Raw genomic sequence first — 21856 nt, forward strand, 5'->3', positions numbered from 1 at the left:
CTTAGATCAGGCAGATGGGCCAATTTAGACTGCACAGTTAAAAATCAGTTGCAAGGCCGGTCAATGTCTGTGCGCCTCAGAGAAATGTCATAAAAGCTTTTTTATTGCATAAAAAAGAAAAAAAAAGGTTCATTTCCTGCATTAGTGTAATTCTTATCATGGCTATTATGACTGTAAATAAAGTAATGTTCTAGGTCTGTTATAGGCCGGGGGTCATACATGGGGTACACTGAGATTACTCTTGTAAAGTCAGTCTTTATTTTGTAACATCACAACATGGACATAATGAGCAGGTTGTGTGGGGGGGGGGGGGGGGGGGGGCTGGTCTCATAGCGGATAATGTATGGTTACAGGCTTATCCGAACCCCCACACACACACAAACACACACACACACACACACACACACACACACACACACACACACACACACACACACACACACACACACAGATTAAAATCTGATTAACCGACTCCCAATCCTGACCCTAACCATTAAGCACATGAAAAATGGTTTGACCCTGTGTTCCCGCAGACTAGAGGGTAGGTCATAGTCTTTGACGGTTATGGTACAGTATGGACTATGGTCTTTCTTTCCATTTGCCCGGGTTGTAGGCTGGGATTGAGGGCAAGTAAACTGATCTTAGATTGGTGCCTAATGGCAACTTCTGGCCAGCTCCTGAATATGTTGCTTGAATTGGTCTTTTTTTCTTTAGAAAACTGTCAGAGACTGCTCTTTTGGGAACATTTAGGGACAACCAGAATATCACATGATTTTGAAAATAATATATTATATGAGTCTAGTCATATGTCGAGTCTAGTCATATGAGTCTAAAGATTGTTGAGCAGAAGACAAAAACTTATTTTTACTGCCTGTAAAATCCATACTGGGGTTTTCATGGTTAAAAAGTTTCCAATGGTATGGACCATACTGTAATTAACTTTATTCATTATTACAGATCCTGGTGAATGATTAGCCAAATTGAATAAAGATTTCAAAATTCCTCCTGATCACATGCTGTAACATTAATAATTAGATTTTACCACAGCATTTAAGCAGTGGGATCATTCAAGCTACACGTCATGCATCACTCTCTCTCCTATTAAGAACCAGAGAGAGAGAGGGGGGGGGGGGGAGAGAGAGGGAAGGATTCATGCAATATGAGGCCTAATATAGTCGTTGGACATTCCACAAGTTGAAGCAAGAGCACTTCAAATCTTTTTCACTAAGATCAACTCTGTGGCAGTCTTAGACCTGTGGAGAGATGCTTATGAACAGGTCGTGAGAGAGTCAAAAGACAGTGGAAAAGGTGGGGAATTGGTTTGATCACTATTCTTAAGTACATAAACAGGGTAACAGAGTTGTTGCAGTATATTGCCAGACATTGAAGTGGTGTATAAATTCACTAAATTGGCGTATCAAGATATGTCTGGGAAAGTTGTGAGACGACAACTCCCCCTGCCATCATCCTTTACCTATCATTACAACTTCATAACCCAGCAATTTTATCTCTGCCACTTCCCCCGTCATCAAAGGCACATTAGCGCTCCCGCCTGACAGCCTGATTGATAGAGAGGCTAGTAGGCCAGTGTACATGCTCATCAGCCATTCACAGGCAGCTACAGCCTTGTAATTAGCATTATCCATGATGCGGAGTTTTTATTTATTTAGACAGGGCCTAATTAGCTAGCGCACATTAGCTAGTGCTCAGATTAATGTGACATTTAAAGTATACTAATGGGCTGGTCTCATTTCCTGAATGGTCCAGTGTATCTGATTCCAGACATCAGAAATTCACAGATAAACACACTTTAATTTAATATAATATAAAATGCGCTCTGGCATGTGCGCTGCATGCAGTGGTCGTGTGTGGCTGGGAAAGACAACACTAAACAATTGCACATGCGATTAATTTCACTGACGCATTAAGTGGAGTGAGAGATCCCACACTGTCCTCTGCCGTGCCCCTGACCTGGAAGATATTTTCATGTGTGACAGAGGATGAGGCAGACAGCATCCTTACCCTTGACATGAAAGAAAAAATAAGAGATGACCTAAAGAAGCGAAACATACTGTTGCAGACCTTTCTCAACACAGCAACCTTCCTTGACCCTAGGTTTAATACGTTTTGTAACAATGGAGAAAGAGGTAAAGGAAATGTTTCTGCAGAAAGCTGACACAGTTCCACAGCCAGAGGAGCAGACCCAAGAGGCAGATCAGCAACATGAAGGAGAATCATCAGCAGCAACAAAGACAAGAAAAACGGACCTGAAAAGCCTGCTGTCCAGCATCATGGTTGGAAAGAGGGGGCAACGGTTGAGTCAGCAGTGGCTGGGGTTGGGAGAGTGGGCATGACTCCCAAAACCTCTGCTGACAAACTTACCAGTGGGTTTTTGGTGTACAAAGAAATGAAAGAGATAAGTGCTTCTGAAGACCCACTTACCTGGTGGAAGAGCCATGAAGCTGACCTGCCCACCCTTGCACAGTTTGCCAAACAATTGTGCATTCCAGCCTCAAGCTGTGCTTCAGAATGCCTATTCAGCACATCAGGAATCATCTGTGGGCCTACATGCATAAGGTTACCTGAGGACCACATTGACACTCTTGTTTTCCTGGCCAAGAACCTGGCCAAAGTGGTGTCTGGCAAATAGCCACAGAAAATAGTTCAAGTTCCTGGTTGTTGTAACTGTCTGAAAAAGTTCAAATCTTTGTAACAAAGTATTATTATTTATGATTATTACATTTTTATATTCAAAATGTTCTTCTGTTATTTAATTCATAAAAAAATAATGTTATCTTTGAAAGAATTTACATGTTCTGTTATTTAATATTGTTTTACTTTGGCTGATTTTTTTCTTATCATTTAAGAATGGTGACAACACTATTGTGGATGTCTCTATACCATGGAATTGGGTTTTTGTGGGGATATACAGGACAACAAAAAACTCATACAAGATCTTTCCAATTGTTACAGGTTTTGTGTTCGGGTTTTGTGGCGAGATCGAGTGTAGATAGGTGTACAAACTGGTCGGAGTCCCCTCGATTGTCCATATGGGTTTAAGCTACCACATGGATGCCTTTCAGAAAACCTTTTGAACCCTTTTTCGTTGTTTGATTGTCAAGGGGTTTTTGAGCCTTCTCACTTCCTACACTTTTGAGGGGTTGGTTCAGGAAATGTAACTAGTGAGGGCTCATCCTGGATTCAGTTTCACACGATTATTGTTGTTGCTGTAGTCACCTACACCAAAGCTCTACTGCCCAGATATTTATATAATTGAAAGTGGCATACATTCAAAGCCATGGAGTTTGATTTAGAAGCCTTCAAAGAAAATCTTCAAATCTTTATGATGTTCCAGTGTCATCTGCCACTAATAAGGCAGCCGTCAGAGACTTGCTGCTCCCTTGGTGGAGATAGAAGTCCTCCCCAAGATGTCTGAGACCAAACAAGGTTGCAGGGGCAGATGCCACTGAGAATCCTGTAGATTAACGTGAGCGTGCCGAAAGTGAAAAAGAGCGTGCCGAAAGGGAAAAAGAATATGAGCGTGCCAAAAAGGAAACACATGAAGCGTGCTAAAAGGGGAAAAGAATGTGAAAAGAGATTCACACATGCCAAAAGAGAAAGGAAACGGGAGCATGCCCTCCGATTACAAGTGGGGGAGCAGGCCATTCGATTAAGAGTTAGAACTGGAAGCTCTCCGAATCCAGTCGGCCAATCCTTGAACCTCAAAGTTCAATTTTGGTCGGAACAACCGACTTGTACTATTGTTCAATGAAGAGGAGGTGGACGTGTACTTTACTCTGTTTGAACAGATTGCACGACCCTAAAATGGCAGCCCAATGTCTGGTCACTGCTCCTCCAAAGTGATCTTGTCGTAAAAGTTCAGAAAGTGTATGCTGCTGTGAGACACTTATTTTGATATAGAGTATGTCTACTGTGAGACTCTTATTGTGATGGGAATGTTTTGGGGGATTCTGATTGGCTGAGAGGGGAGAGTACGTGATTGTGTGGGAGTGCGAAGTCCTGGTCCGAGAGAGTGGAAAAGAAGGAGAACTACAATCGTGGGCTTCTCTTTTGATTATTTTTCCCATGGAAGTTAGGGCACAATCTAGATATTAAACTATCGCTTTTCACTGGAGTGTCCATGTCTATCATTCTTCTTATCGGCCTTACACTGTCTTTTCCCTCGCTAAGAGTTCAGAGTATGAGACTGCGAAAGGGTTAGCATACATTAACACTAGTCTAGACTAGATTTCTGAGAGCAAGTCTGCTGTTGAGGAGGATGTCAACAATCCCACCATGTTTGATCTGTCTGAGATATTTATGTGCAATCCTGACTTTGATAAACCTCAATTTTGAAAACCCTAAAGGTGAGAAAGGTGGTAGGGTCTCTGAGAAATTAGAATGTCAGAAGGTAGACATTTCGATGTCTAGAGAAAACCTTATTGCTGAACAGAAAAAAGATGCTTCCCTCTTTATGCCAAAATACATCCAGAGAAGGAGTATGGTGAGGGTACAGTGGGTTACTTTGATAATGGTGGCGTTCTGGAAATGGTTCTCATGCCACTTCTGGGCAAGACCATTGGCCCAGTGTATCTCAAATTCTCGTGCCAGTTACCCTCTGCAAGAGATACTGAAGTTGGCACATGATGGTAGTATGGTACACCAATTATATAACCCTTAGCTACTGCACTAAACAGATACTTACCTTTGGGGCCTGGAACAGTTCCCCCTTTGTAGATTTTGCCATGAGGAAATTGAGGAATGAGGAAAAAATCTGTTCTGGTACTGTCCATTTGTGGCTAATTTCTAGGCACAAGTTCAGGTATGGTATTCTACGTACAAGGGTAAGTTTCATCTGAACCTACCCAAGGTACTGTTGGGTGATTTAATAGATGCCAGGTCTAACTGATTAATGACTATATTAATGGGGATTTTTTTTTTTATCGAAAGGTGTAGAAGCATTATGAAATTAAAGATTTATACTTTTTTGTAAAACACCATAGCAAAATTGAAGGAAATGAATTAATGTAACAGTACCGGGATAGATGGGATACCAACAGAGGGTTGGTAGAGGGTAGGGAGAGGAGAAGGGAGGGAAGAGAATATGATTCAATTCAATGATTTATGAGATGCACTGGACCATTCAAGACCAAATAAAGCCATGGACATGACATAACTAGATGTTTGGTTTGTCTCAATGAGAGTGTCTCTGTACAATGAAAGTGATAAAATAACAAGTATATACCTTGCTTGTTATCCCAAAATATGGTTTGACCTCAGTGACATGCTGGATTAATGGACTAAATTTTGAAAAACTATTCAATGTGTTCCTTTAAGCACTCACTGTACCATGTCTTAAAATCTAGAGCACAGGAAATGCAATCACTGAAAACACAAAAGTTAGAGCTTCAAAGCCGCATATTTTATCATGACCACTGGTAGCTTCAAAGAAAAATCAAAAGAGGTGTGTGTGTGTGTGTGTGTGTGTGTGTGTGTGTGTGTGTGTGTGTGTGTGTGTGTGTGTGTGTGTGTGTGTGTGTGTGTGTATCCATGTACTCAAGTCTGCTGTGTACAGCAACTTTTCTGCGTGTGTGTGGGATTTGTCCCTCTGTGTAGCGGAGCAGGGAGGTGATCTTATCCCACCAGAGCAGAGTGTCTACCTCATATCCGGACTACAACCAATAACTCACCTAGTCCACACAATTACACTTACAGACACACACACAGACACAGACACTGTATACTGTGCATACTGTATAAGCATATAAGTAACCAGGTTTGCGCTCATTGGAAAATAATCCACAACGTGGACATTCACCTCCGCAAGGTGGATTTTAAACCTCTGTTTGCTGAGGTGGATTATAAACCTCTGTTTGCTGAGGTTCAGAGTTAATTAGTCCACTTATACCACAGCTACTAAAACATAAATAATTCAACCATTTATTTGAATGAGACTAAAGTCAATTGTCCATGACTTAAACGTAAAATGTTTTGACAGCTACATTAACTTTATTTTAAGGCACACTAGTCCATAGGTGGTATGGACTATAGCGGTAATGTACACTGCAGAATGCTTCTTCAGCCAATTAGAATAGCGTATTCAAGTAAGTTGTGGTATAAGTGCGCGCACACACACACACACACACACACACACACACACACACACACACACACACTTGTTATACCTGAGGAACTCTCCAAAGCAGATTTATTCACGGTTAGAAATAAAGACCTTCACAAATAACTCATTAAGTCTCCCAATAAAGCATATTCATCTAACCCTGTGGACTGGAAAAGAGAATCAATATTCACTCAGGTATGGAAAGAAACCCTGTCTTTCGCATGCTAATCATACAGAGAGAAAGAGATGGGTGACAGAATGGAAATAGTGTAATTGGGGAAAAGGAGGCAGGGGGAAAAAAAGAGATTGAGTGATAGGGAGGAAACATTGGGATAAAGAATGGAGGAGGACAAAGAGAGAGGTGAAGAGAGAGAGAGGTCGAGAAAGGAGTACAGAGAATGGTCATAGTGAGACATGTAATGGAGGTTGATGAATGGAGGTAAAGAAATAGACAGGGGTCAGAGAGAGGGGGGGTGACTAGAGGTCAATGAGATATTCTGTGTTGTTGCTCTCAGAGTAAGTGACTATTGATTCGTCTGCATTAAATCGTTCAGGAATACTTGCACAGAAATAAAAATGTAATGTGTGCTTGAAGGATAGCACTGTTTAGGCATTTTGTGTAGTTTATGTGTGTTCACTCCTGCAATAAAATCTATTCAGAATAGAATGTATAGAGTATGATATCAGATCCCATACAATACACCACATGTCTGATTGTCTCTCCATATCATCTCCCTCTCCCCCTCTCTATTTTAGCCGAAGCACCTCTCTCTCCCCACCCTTTTCTGCCCCTGATCACATCCCGTTCCCCTGAGCAAATGTGGCAGAATGCAGGGAGAGCCTTGTAAATGTCACCTCAATTACAGCCCTCCCATTACAATGGCCTACTAATTGAAGTATCTATTCAAGCATTCATTCAAGGGTTAATTTACTCATCCATTAACTTTGGCTAAATCAAGACTATAAAATTACATGGTAACAGTAGATGCAGACCAATGTCATATCATAAACAATTCTCCATCCTCAGCTTCACTCATTTTGATAGCTTGCAATTGGTCTATGAAATATGTGTTTTTTATAACAATTTACAATCACTAAAGATATAGGCCACTGGGCATGTTGTTTGTTTGCTTTTCTCAAACAGCGTAATACTTAGTCTTCAGAGAGGTAATATAGTGGACTGTTAGAAGAATAGCCAATCTGGGTTTCCATTTGGGCTATGCACTGTAATGGTAACATTTTTGTATTGCAAAGTAAACATGTTCACTTCACTCTGAGAGTAGCTTTTTTTCCATGAATATTGGGCATTTATATATCAATCACTGGGATAACCTCATGGGAGTTGTGTAGGTTACTGGTCACAATCAAAAGGCAGCAGTAGTAGGCTATTGTGTGTGTGTGTGTGTGTGTGTGTGTGTGTGTGTGTGTGTGTGTGTGTGTGTGTGTGTGTGTGTGTGTGTGTGTGTGTGTGTGTGTGTGTGTGTGTGTGTGTGGTTAGATTACATACACTAATCATAACATTAACAACTTTATGATCTCCCTCAGACCCCCATCACATAGATTACAAAACACTCTGGATTTACTACATAGAGAAGCAATTTTCATCAATAATTCAATCAATAGGATTGTAAATGTAAGCCTGTACCAAATATCCAAATATCAAACATATTTCCACCCCCTATCCCTTACCATAAAAGCTAGCTGGCAGATACAGTAAAGGCAAAGTTTACTGAAACTCTTAGAGATGTCAACTAAGGTGGGGGGGACAACTCGGAACACAGCATCATGACCTTCATGGTTGCACATTGTGCTGAAAACGCTTGTCTCAAGCCCAATCTTTCAGAAGTTATGCCACATTTCACATTTCCTAAACTAGGTATATCGCAGGACGTTTTTTATTCGTGGGTCGCATTTGACCCGCAGCGAGATGATTGATTAAAGACTGGCCTTGCATAGGCCTAGACTGAGGAGTCATTTGTATTTACAAAGTTGCAAACAGTGAAGAACAACAACATAAGCACTTTTGGCGAATTCCCAATCCAAACATCTGAATCTTTAAGACACGACAGAGTATCAACCCAACATGTGTGGAGTGTAGAGTACAAGATAGGAAATCATTTTAGTTTGCAGTGTTCTACGCCACTGGATGTCTGGATTATGTGGGATGTACTGCGCTCATCATTTTCTGGCTATCTCCACTGCTGGAGAGACATATACAGGTGGCTAGCTACACACACTCTGTTACACGTTATTACATTGTTATTAGTTCGTAGACTAGCCAGCAGTACCTAGCAAGCTAACATTAGGCTTGTGTTGTGTGAGATACTGTTAACAAATTTATAATGAGATATGTTACTAGCTATAAACGCAGCTTGATGATGAAATGTAAAACGACCGTCAATGAGGTTGGCTACCTACTGTTGTTGTAAGCTGACTGTACTTGGTGGGTTCACCGCCAATATGGTTGTTATACTGGGACATAAGCTATGGCATGAGGAAAATGTATAGTTGCCAACAGTCACTTTAATTTAGTTTAATCTGAATTCGTAGGACTAATATTGTAATTGAGAGAGGATTTAAGCTCCGACATTGAATTAGGGCAGCATCTAGCTAACAATCCAGAGGAGTCGACCCGTTTCATTGTTGTCTTGTGTTAGCCGTCGACTCGCGATTCCTGTTTGTTCGAATCACATACGTATTAGTTTACATCGTGTTTTCTTTTGTTAGATTTAAGTCATTGTTTACTTATTTTTCTCATAATTTGTCTCTCAGTTGTACGCCATAGGGGTAAGGTGAATAGGTAAGAGACCCATGGGTTTACGTTTCCACCATGTAGGCTCACCTCTGTTACAATTCACCAGGTTAGGAGTGGGTGCCACCCCATGTATGTATTAGTCTAGTGTAGCATAGCACTTTAGCATAGCCCTGATAGTATAGACTATTATTGCACTAGTTTAGGACACCACTTTTGTTTATGATTTCTTTGCTTTGGCACCACTCGTAGTTCCCTTTTCTCCTTGGCGTGTGTCTTGTGTTTGTGTTTGCCCTGAGCAAATAAATACCTGTATAATAGTTGGATTGTGGCCTGTTGTTGTTTAATTCCTACAATAAATTCGGTGCACTACCTTTTGTTGCGACTCCTCTACAGCCCCTAGACGTAGACGAGTTTTCATCTAGAGTCGTAACAAGCATGTATTAACATAGACATTTTATCCATTGACTTTTCCATTGAAATTACAAAATATGGACTTTAAAGAAAACCGCTGCACATTCAAACTTCTAGTCATTTAACTGCACTGCTTTATGTTACTCCCACATGTTCTAGGGCCTCTTGTAAACAAAGTTGTATTTTTTGTTGTTATTGTGGCACAACACTTTTGCTATAGAAAATGCCAAATCTTCACACAATCTGTTTTAATGAAAACGGCTGAACAGATGTTTCAGAAAACTGGCCTATATTTAGTCTGTCACCACTCGAGTCAACGTGCCAAATTGCTTTGAGAAATATTCAGTAACAGTGGAGAAATTATGATAGGAAAACAGCCGTTTTCAATGCAATGGCCAAGCAACTTGTAAATACGAGACACATGAAATTCTCATAGTTTAATCGCTTATACTTGGCACTGTGAGTTGGGTCATGATTGCACTCGTAATCAATCGCACCTCTGAGCTTGGCTCACTGAAGGGGAAAGTTGAGCTTAATAGCCTTTCTTCTTTGGCTCGCCTCATTGGCCAGTGAACACAGAGTCCATCTCTCTGAATTTACCAACCAATACCTCCCAACTCAAAGAGGAGATGAAAAAACTTCAGCCGTATAAGGCTGACTGAATCTCAGAGAGCAGCTCTCCATTCGTGCTGAAGGCTGCACAGCCTCCGGCCTGGCAGCCCTGGGGTTAACTGAGGCTGGAGGAACATCAACAACTGCTGTTAAGGAACAACAACATAAAATATGAAAATAGTTCATTAAAAAATGTCTAAAGCTATGAATAAAATGGAAATTAATTGCCCATGAGAGGATTCTATACAACAACAACAACAAAAATCAGGATCCACGCTTTCCACTCTCTCCATTCCAGGTCTACTGCACTGGGGGCTTTATCAAACACCAGCCCAGGGTATGAGATAAAGTACAAGAAGGTCACAGAGAGGTGACAGTGGCAGGAGAAACTAAAGAGGATTATAACGTGAATAAAATATGCATGAATGAAATGAAATGTAAACATATGGTTAAAAGTCTAATTTTCTGATTGCTTTCATATTAGATTAGCTATACTGTACGTGAGTACGATTAAAAATGATGGTGACGCAATTATGAACATTATTGAGTAAATCGAGACAATGTTAGCTACAGCATCAGATTAAAAGGAGATTAGAGTTGTAAACAACATCAACCATCCTAAAATGAAGCGTCAAAAACAAAATTGAGCATTGTTACTTGTGCTAGAAAAAAGACCATTTGAAAGAACATTCTCACCCATTTTGCAAATATGCTTTTTTTGTATTTCACTTCTTCTTGTAAACGCTTAGGCATGACACCAACAATCCACCTTTATTCCAGCATTTTAGCTCTGATAGGTAATGTAGAGAAATAAATGTTAATGTGTCCAATTGATTTCCAATTTGTATCCAACGACCTAAGTCCTACAAGGTATGACACAATGCAAAGAAAAAAACATAGACCATATGGCTCTTCAACTCTTCAAGATTTTGCATACAGTACCAGTCAAAAGTTTGGACACACCTTCTCATTCAGTGGTTTTTCTTTATTTTTATTATTTTCTACATTGTAGATTAATATTGAAGACATCAAAACTATGAAGGAACACATACAAGATCACTCCGCTTGTCCACCTCGGCTGCCCGCCTGGTACCGTCGCCTCTACGTGGATGCAGTGGCCGTGCTACTCGGTCACAGCTTTTCACTGTCCTGGTGCCCCGTTGGTGGAATGAGCTTCCCACTACGGTCAGGACTGTAGTCACTTCCGATCTTCCGCCGTAGATTGAAAACCCATCTCTTCAAGCTACATCTTAACAGTCCCTCCTAAAGACCGCTTCACCCTCACTACCCCCCCTATACTAACCCTAACCCCGAGACCTCTTCTCCCCTGCTACCCCCCTGTACAAGTTTTCTCCTGCTAATAAAATATATTTAAAATAAATACATTTAAAAAAAAAGTAGCCTACTGGCATTACGATTGCCAAAGGCCCCTGGTGTGAGCATTGATTACTTTGTGTTATGATGACTGTTGGATAGATGATTCACTTACTTAAACAAATGTATTGTTGTAAGTCGCTTTGGATAAAGGCGTCTGCTAAATGCCATAAATGTAAATGTAAATATGGAATTATGTAGTAAACAAAAACGTGTTAAACAAACCAGAATATGTTTTATATTTTAAAATATTCAAAGTAGCCACCTTTTGATTTGATGACAGCTTTGCACACTCTTGGCATTCTCTCAATCAGCTTCATGAGGTAGTCACCTGGAATGGTTTTCCAATAGTCTTGAAGGAGTTCCCAGAGGTGCTGAGCACTTGTTGGCTGCTTTGCCTTCACTCTGCTGTCCAACTCATCCCAAACCATCTCAATTGGGTTTAGGTCAGGTGATTGTGGAGGCCAGGTCATCTGATGCAGCACTCCATCACTCTCCTTCTTGGTCCAATAGCCCTTACATAGCCTGGGGTCACTGTCCTGTTGAAAAACAAATGATGGTCCCACTAAGCGCAAACCAGATGGGATGGCATGTTGCTGCAGAATGCTGTGGTAGCCTTGCTGGTTAAGTGTGCCTTGAAAAAAAGCACCCCCACACCATCACACCTCCTCCTCCATGCTTCATGGTGGGAACCACACATGTAGAAACCATCCGCTCACCTTTTCTGCGTCTCACAAAGACACGGCGGGTAGAATAAAAAATCTCAAATTTGGACTCATCAGACCAAAGTACAGATTTCCACTTGTGTTTTTTGGCCCAAGAAATTCTATTCTTCTTGTTGTTCTTCCTGGCTTCTTTGCAGCAATTCGACCATGAAGGCCTGATTCACGCAGTCTCCTCTGAACAGTTGATGTTGAGATGTGTCTGCTACCTGAACTTTGTGAAGCATTTATGTGGGCTTTAATCTGAGGTGCTGTTAATTTGCGGTTTCTGAGGCTGGTAACTCTAATTAACTTATCCTCTGCAGTAGAGGTAACTTGGTCTTCCTTTCCTGGGGCAGTCCTCATGAGAGCCAGTTTCATCATAGCATTTGATGGTTTTCGCGAGTGCACTTGAGGATACATTCAAAGTTCTTGAAATTTTCCGGATTGACTGACCTTCATGTCTTAAAGTAATGATGGACTGTCGTTTCTCTTTACTTAGTTGAGTGATTCTTGCCATAATATGGATTAGAACAGTAGTCGAATAGGGCTATTCACTGTATAGAACTGTGTACCAACCCTACCTCTGTACAACACAACTGATGGTCTCAAACACATTAAGAAGGCAAGAAATTCCACAAATTAACTCTTGACAAGGCACATTTGTTAATTGAAAACCATTCCAGGTGAATACCTCATGAATCTGATTGAGAGAATGCCAGAAGTGTGCAAAGCTGTCATCAAAGCAAAAGGTGGCTACTTTGAAGAATCTAAAGTATTAAACATATTCTGGTTTGTTTAACACTTTTTTGTTTACTACATAATTCCATATGTGTTCTTTCATAGTTTTGATGTCTTCAGTATTAATCTACAATGTAGAAAATAATTTTAAAAAATAAAGAAAAAACCATTGAATGAGAAGGTGTGTCCAAACCTTTGACTGGTACTGTATATAGTAGTACTTCACACAAGCACACTGGTTAACAACAAGACAGATGTGTCTTCACACTTCCATAACAATTGCTTAAGCAACCTGCTGTCTGCTTTTAAAATGTAAAAGCAGACAGCAGCGTTGCTTGAGCAATTGTTATGCAGCTGCTACTGTAAATGCTGTCTGCTTTTAAGATATCCTTTAAAGATATCCTAAATAAGATATTTTTGTTCGTTTTTTTTTCAGATGAATATCATAGATTTGAGACATGATGAGATTTGAATTGAAGAGAAACAAGGTCCTCTGTGGCTCAGTTGGGTAGAGCATGGTGCTAACAATGCTTAAGTTGTGAGTTCGATTCCTGCTGGGACCATATATACTGAAAAATGTATGCAATGTATGCAATGTAAGTCGCTTTGGATAAATGCGTCAGCTAAATGGCGTAAGAGGATGTTTATTATTCAATCTTGGGGAAGTTTATAAATGAAATGCATTTTATGCTTTACCGTCCTTTACCGTTCTTTACCGTCCTTTACCGTCCTTTACCGTCCTTTGAACGAGAACTAGCCTCCTCTGAGAACCGTCCAGTAGTCACCCCAAGTGTTTAATCAGACCAACTTAAAATTGATTTATTTTTCAGATAATGTGTATTTGATGGTGGGCATTTTTCTTCTTTTTGCTCTATACTCCAAAAGTTTGTATTTTTAATCAAACAATTACAATGAGGTAAAATATAGATTCTCAGATTTTATTTGAAGGTATTTGTGTACATATTGGTTTAACACTTTTTATACTTACCGTAATTTCCGGACTATTAAGCGCATCTGAATATAAGCCGCACCCACTGAATTTTTTAAAAATAATTATTTTGAACATAAATAAGCCGCACATGTCTATAAGCCGCAGGTGCCTACCGGTACATTGAAACAAATTAACTTTACACAGGCTTTAACGAAACACGGCTTGTAACAAAAATAAATAGGCTTTAACGAAACACGGCTTGTAACAAAAATAAATAGGCTTTAACGAAACACGGCTTGTACCAAAATTAAATAGGCTTTAACGAAACACGGCTTGTAACAAAAATAAAAAATTAGCAGTAAACAGTAGCCTACCAAGAAAGTAATTGGTCACTATCTTCCTCCTCCTGTGCACTGAAACCACTGAAGTCATCTCCTTCGGTGTCGGAGTTGAATAGCCTCAGAATTGCTTCATCCGATGTTGGATCGTTTTCATTGTCGCTCTCGTCAACAACAAAATGACTACCGTAATCAGAATGATGGGAAGTTTGAGCGCGCTCGATTTAATCTAAACAGTTACATTGTTTCACCTTAACCCGTTCGGCAATTTCATTGATCTAATGAAAGCTTCATGCCGCCAAAAAACTGAGCACAGTCACATGTGTTTTTTGCTCAGTTTTTTGGCGGCATGATTGTGAAAGCGGGAAAAATCCATAAATTAGCCGCGTCATTGTTTAAGCTGCGAGGTTCAAAGCGTGGGAAAAAAGTAGCGGCTTATAGTCCGGAAATTATGGTAGTTGTCTCTGCGGCAAACATCACAGCGACAGCCAAAGGATACGTCCATTCCTCACAAGAGAAGTAGCACAACTCTTGGTCCAGGCACTTGTGACCTCTACTGCAACACACTTTTGGCCAGGCTCCCCGCCTCCGCCATCAGACCTCGGCAGCTCATACAGAATTCTGCTGCCCGTCTGGTGTTCAATCTCCCCAAATTCTCCTATGTCACCCCCCTCCTCCTCACCCTTCCCTGGCTCCCGGTAGCAGCTCGCATCAGATTCAAGACCCTGGTGCTCGCCTACCGGGTGGTAAAGGGAACAACCCCTCCTTACTTGCAAGCAATGGTCAGCCCCCAAACCCCTGCCCGACCTCTCGGTTCTTCCACCTCGGCTGGTCGCCTGGCAGTGCCGCCGCTACGAGAATGCAACGGTCGCGCTGTTCAGTCACGGCTTTTCACTGTCTTGGCGTCCCGGTGGTGGAACGAGCTTCCCACTGCTGTCAGGACTACAGAGTCACTTCTTATCTTCCGCCATAGACTGAAGACAAATCTCTTCAGGCTACATCTTGACTGTCCCTCCTAAAAACCTCTTCACCCCCCAATACCCCTCTGTACAGTTACAATTAACTGCTGTTCATAATAAAATGAAAAATGTTTTTAAAAAAAGCATAGATTTTTGCTTATAATGACTGATGTATAGATGATTCACTTACTTTAGACAAATGTATTGTTGTAAGTCGCTTTTGAGAAAGCATCTGCTAAATGTAAAAAATGTTTTTTTTTTAAATGTAAGTCTGCTACCCATTGACCTCACCAGGGTCTGGGTATCTTCTCTGGTGATGCTCTGCCAGGCCTGTACTGCAGCTATCTTCAGTTGTTTTGAGGTCTTTTTGCCTAAAATCTTATCATCAGGAAATGAATTGCATGTTCTATTGGATTTGGATTTCTGGAGATTGACTTGGTCAGTCACAAACTTTCCACTTTTTGGCACTGAAAAACTCTCTAGTTGGCATTTGCTTGTACTCAAGCAGACAAGATGTTTATGTACATGTCAGAATACATTCTGCAGTTGCCGTCAGCAGTAACATTATCAATTAAGAAAAGTTAGCCAGTCCTAGTGGCAGCTAGTCATGACAAACCATAACACCCCCCCCCCTCCCCCACACCATATTTCACAGATGAGGTGGTATGCTGATCCCTTTTTCTCCAAACTTTCCACTTGCAATCACTCTGATATATGATAATATTCATCTTATCTGTCCACAAGACCTTTTTCCAGACCTCTGCAGGCTTTTTAGGTATGTTTTAGCAAACTGTAACCTCACCATCTTTGTTGAGGGTAACTATTACACATACACATTCACGAGTAACTCCTAGAGAGTGTTCCTGATCTGTGGGACAGTTGTATTGGAGGTTTTCTTAATTATAGTCAGCGCTCTTCGGTCAATCACTGTAGAAGACTTCCTTGGCCCATTTGCGATTGCAGAGCTCAAATGTTTCCCTCTCCACGGTTTCAAGATCCTATCTATTTTATACATTTTTATCGAAATTAATAGTAGCAAGATCATTTAAATGTTCCAGGATATGTACACCAAGTACATGTACTGTGTGATGGAATGTTAGTTGGCGGAGAGTGAGTTATTGTCCTTAAGGAGTGCTAGGATGGCAGTGTCATCAGAGTATTTGAAATAGGTAGTGTTGGGGGATGGGCAGTCATTGGTCTAAGTGTGTACAGGAATGATCTTAGAACACATCCTTGAGGTGCACAGGTGATGGTGGTGATGATTGGTGATGTTGTTTTGCCTACCCTTACTGCCTGGGGTCTGTTACTGAGGGAGTTTTGGATCCAGTGGATGAGGGGTGATGGGACTTTGAGGTGGTCAAGTTTTATGATAATTTCATGGAGCTGTATGGTGTTGAAGGCTGATTTGAAATCCACAAAAAGTATCCTGGCGTAGTGACCAGGAGACTCAAGGTGTTCAAGGAGTGTTTGGAGGTAGCATGCCATAACATCCTCCGTGCCTCAGTCGGCCTTGTAGGAAAATGTGCAGGTATTCAGTTGTGGAATGACAAGAGGGTTACGCACTTCATGATGATGAAGTGCCCTCCAAGCTCGCTGTGAAGCTCAGGGACCTCGGGCTCAACACCACGCTTTGTGACTGGATCCTGAGCTTCCTGACGGGCAGACCCCAGGCAGTGCGGATAGGAGGCGCCACATCATCCACCCTGACTCTCAACACCGGCGCACCCCAGGGCTGCGTGCTCAGCCCTCTCCTCTACTCCCTGTTCACACATGACTGCGTGGCCACACACAGCTCCAACACCATCATCAAGTTTGGTGACGACACGACCGTCATCGGCCTGATCACCGACGGCGACGAGACGGCGTACAGAGAGGAGGTGAGAGCCCTGACATCTTGGTGCCAGGACAACAACCTCCAGCTCAACCTCAGCAAAACTAAGGAGCTGATTGTGGACTACAGGAAGCGGCAGGGAGCCGGGCACGCCCCTATCACCATCAACGGGACGGCAGTAGAGAGAGTCAGCAGCTTCAAGTTCCTCGGGGTCCACATCTGCGAGGACCTGACCTGGACTCACCACACCGACGCCATCACAAAGACGGCAAGACAGCGGCTCTTCTTCCTCCGCAGGCTGCGGAGGTTCAACATGGACTCCAGGATACTCTGCAACTTCTACAGGTGCACCATAGAGAGTATCCTGACTGGCTGCATCACCGCCTGGTACGGCAGTTGCTCCGCCCTCAACCGTAAGACATTACAGAGGGTGGTGAAAGCTGCCCAGCACATTACCAGGACGGAGCTGCCATCCATGGAGGACCTCTACACTCAGCGCTGCAGGAAGAAGACTAACCGGATTATTAAAGACCCTCATCACCCCAGCAACAAACTGTTTCAGCTGCTCCCGTCTGGCAGACGCTACCGCAGCATCCGGTCTCACACCACCAGACTCAGGGACAGTTTCATCCCACAGGCAATAAGACTGTTGAACTCCTGAGCTACTTAGCTCACCACAATGACACTTTAACTATGCCACTTTATAACATGCCACTTTATAAAATGCCACTTTATACCAGTCGACATCTGGATAAAAACGTCTGTTTACATTTCACTTTTTACATTTTACATTTACATTTACATTTATTTAGTTTTGTATTTAGGTAATTATTGTTATTGTTGTTGTTTCTTTTATTTTTATTATTTACACTTCTTATTGCACTGTTGGAGGAGCCCAAGACTTAAGAATTTCATTTCTTAAGTCTTGGGCCAGCGATTGCTCTGTAATTGTTGTGCATATGACAATAAAACCATCTTGAATCTTGAATCTTGGTGAGGGCTATGGGCCTGTAGTGGTTCAGCTCAGAGGGGAAGGGTCTTTGGTATAGGTATGATCGGAGATGTTTTCCATAGGACAGGGATTGAATCCGTTCACAATGCAAACACAATTGAATGCTGGTCTGGCCCTACCATCTGTGATTAGATCTAGATCTGGTCATCTGTGGTCCAACCAGAGGACCGCATGTTAAGACCAAGTCTGAATGGGGTGTCTGAGTCACCAAACAACTCCTCTCAAACATGCTCCACTTCAGTTTATTTCACATCACTCTCTGTGAATTTATTAATTCAGATGATGATATGTATGGTTATCATCATCATAATTCAGTATTGCTTACTATTGCTCTATGGTGAGGGAGACACTTACACTCAACAGGGGGGCCAACAGACTTGAAGTAGATGGAGGAAATGGAAGGCACACACACACTCTCCCTGAGGAGGCTGGGCAGCATGAGACAGTGTATATGTACTGTACTGTATAAAAAGACAGTCTCTGCATTCAGACCAAGTGTGGTGTGTGAAGGGTAAACTAATGTAAAAGAAGAGCTACCATTGGTCAGTGAAGTGCATGGCTCTCACAGCAACAGCTCTCTCAAACTCTGATTGGATCTATACACAGCCCTCCTTGAGCCAAACAGAGTGGATTCCATTTCAATCATACTGTATAAACGAAAAATTAACTCAAATGTTCAACACACTGTCTCTCTAGCACTGTCATTCAAATAGGACTGAGGTTAATCTTCTCACAAATACACAACTTTTGCAGCCACATCTTACAGTATACAGTGCCTATAGAAAGTCATCATACCCTGTGAAATCTTTTTGTGAAATTACACAATCACCCTGGAAATTAAAATAAATCAAATCTAACTTTTTTGAGCTATATGTACACATTATAAACCTCATCATCAAAGTGAGAATACAAATGTTAAAAATTCTGGACAATTATAAAAAATTAATTAGTGAAATACCTGGTTTGGTTAAGTGATCAGCCCCTTAGAGTATACCATTATAAACTTGCTCAGGTGCAACCAATCAACTTCCAGATCAAACACCAGGCTAACTGCCCCCCACCTGACATCAATTGTAGTGGTTTTGATTACTTCAGAATAAAACCAGCTGTTTCTTGAGGATTCCACTACTAGAAGTGCAAGGTTCTGCAAAGAATTCACCATGGTTGGAAAAGTACTTTCAAAAGGCCTCCGGGAGGAAGGCACAAGTTAGGTGAAGACTACAAAAAGATTTAAAAGGCTTTAGCTATCCCTCTGAGTACCGTTCAGAGCATCATTAAGAAGTGGAAGGCGTATGGCACCACCAACACCTTGCCTAGATCAGGCCGTCCGTCCAAACTGGATGACCGAGCCAGGAGGACATTGATCAGAGAAGCTACCAAGAGGCCAAAGGCAACTTTGAAGGACTTACAAGTCTTTATGGCTGGGACTGGTCTGTCTGTACATGTGACAACAATCTCACAAGCTTTACACAAAGCTGGCCTGTATGGCAGGGTAGCAAGAAAGAAGCCGTTTCTGAAAAAGTGCCACACTCAGTCTCGTTTGTGCTATGCAAAAACACACCTGGAAGATTCTGTTGCCATGTGGAAAAAGGTTTTATGGTCAGACGAGACTAAAATTGAATTTTTTGGACTGAACTCCAAGCGCTATGTTTGACGAAAACCAAACACAGCACACCACCCAAAACACACCATACCTACTGTGAAGCATGGTGGTGGCAACATTATGTTGTGGGGATGTTTCTCTTCAGCGGGGACTGGGCAATTGGTCAGGATTGAAGGGAAAATGGATGCTGCCAAGTACACCCAAATTCTTGAGGACAACCTGCATCCCTCTGCTAGACAGCTGAAGATGGGCAGCTCATTCACCTTCCAACACGACAACGATCCTAAACGTACCGCCAAAAGAACAACGCAGTGGCTTAAGGATAGAAAGGTGAATGTCCTTGAGTGGCCAAGTCAGAGCCCTGACTTAAATCCGATAGAAAATCTGTGGATGGACTTGAAGAGAGCAGTCCATCACCGCTCACCACGGAATTTGACTGAACTCGAACAATTCTGCAAGGAGGATGGGCAAATATTCTCCAATCTAGGTGTGCAAAGCTAGTAGAGACATATCTAAACAGATTGATGGCTGTAATTGCAGCAAAAGGTGGCTCTACAAAGTATTAAATAAGGGGACTGATGACTTTTCCAATCCTGTTATTCTTGTTTTTAATTTTTTATACATTTTCAGAACTGTCGCAAAACATATCAAAACATACCATACACTATAATGGATAAAATGCTGTATTGATCTTTAATGGAATCCCACTTCCTAGGAGTGATCCAATATGGCACATAGAATATATGAAATGTTTCCATAATTAAATTCAGCAGCCTATAAAAAAAGAAAAAATCCCTCTGACGGTCTCAATCAATATGACGGTGGGTAAAATCACAGAAACACAATATCTTTAAATGCCACTGTTCTAGTATCTACCTCGAGCAAGGAAACCTTTACACCCATGCACAGAGCACATGCCTACACACACAAGCACACACACATACACACACACACACACACACACACACACACACACACACACTAACATACATCTCTGAGAAGAATACGCTCTGTACCAAACAGTATCATCTTCATCCTTCCATCTGTGTGCACTGTGCAGGTTATACTACAGCATTTACCTGATCTCAACTACACAGGAGGAGAACAGAGATGATTGAAATAAACAACATCTTACCAATGCAACAACAATAGAATTGTAATAAACGTGTACACTAAATGAGTGTTAGAGTACCTTCCATGACATAGACCAAAGATCCCACATCTCCCTCCTTGATGATGCAGCTGTCTTTTCCATAATCCACAGGGTACATGCAGTCCACAATCTCCTGGATCTGAGACAGCTCCAGGTTCTTCATGAAATCATTGTCCAAGATGGCCTCCTTGATCAGGTCCTTGGACCTGGGGAGAGACAGTGTAAAAGAAGTTGAGAAAATTAGATTAGAGTACTAATATATGGTATACCATTTACTATTTTATCCAAAGCGACTTACAGTACAGTGAGTGCATACATATTTGGTATACTGTAGAAGTATATAATTTATACATGAACATCATATATTGTGTAGCATTCTATTTTAAGGATATGTAACACTGACATTATCAGTGTTTCCCTTAATTTTGGTTACTGTAGGTGGATGAATACCCCAAACATTTCTCTTTTGCTCACCTCACACCTTTAAAAAAATTCCTCTATTTTACACCCTCCTAAGGGAATGATAGTATAGGCACTGAGCAACACATCAAACCCCAAACAACTAGATCCTCAACTACTTCACTGATATTGAGCACTTCAGTGTCTTCAGTAATGCATTTCTAGCCTATTAATACAACTGTGCTTCTAACAGATCTTTAGAAAAGGAAGCTTTGACAAAAGATTTCCTCAATTCTATGGTTTCAAGGTGAAACTACCGGAACAACTCAATAAACAAGTGCGGGTCGATCGCGTGACATTAATTAATTAATTTTTTTACAACGGACATTTGTGCTTCAATGCGAGGCAATTGAGCCAGTGTGAGTGCGCCACTTGATTGACGTACAATGCAGCCAGTCTGAGATCGCTTATCTTCTACGGGTCACGTGTCACCATGCATTCGCATGTATATATTTCGCAATATATATTTAGTATTTTTTGATGTAGGTAGATCATTTTAACCTGGTCATTTTGAAAGTAGCTCGCATGCCGAAAAAGTGTGGGCACCCCTGGCTTAGACTGTGCTACAAGGACAATTCCCAAAGAGCTCTGAACTGCAGTGAACTAAGATAAGCAATTTCCCTCCTATGAATATGCAGTGTAACCTTTAACTCCGGAAGACAGCAATGAACACATCCAAGCTAATGTGCAGTAATCAAGAGGTTGGGTGTATGCATGAAGCTTAACAACACAGCATATGATGCAAATCTTTCTATTATTTTCAGAGCTGCCTTCTTGTTTTTAAGGGAATACTGATTTGGAAGGGACGCCGGGTTTAAAGTAAGCCTGGTGGAATGAGATAGTAATATGAAAGAG

At 41.5% G+C, this 21856-nt stretch overlaps 1 protein-coding gene across 2 annotated transcripts in view; it reads right to left on the reverse strand.

Moving 5' to 3' along the window:
- The window catches only part of LOC310823253 (cGMP-dependent protein kinase 1-like), a gene marked incomplete at its 5' end in the record, with an annotated part of 93283 nt that overhangs the window by 60515 nt on the left and 10912 nt on the right, over positions 1-21856 (reverse strand). For both annotated transcript variants that reach the window (XM_083696056.1, XM_083696055.1), the window contains one exon: positions 20582-20748. In XM_083696056.1, coding sequence (XP_083552182.1) covers positions 20582-20748 — 167 coding nt within the window. The remainder of the gene's footprint in view (positions 1-20581; positions 20749-21856) is intronic.

This window comes from Argentina silus (assembly GCF_951799395.1).
Source record: "Argentina silus genome assembly, chromosome: X".
Lineage (NCBI taxonomy): Eukaryota > Metazoa > Chordata > Actinopteri > Argentiniformes > Argentinidae > Argentina > Argentina silus.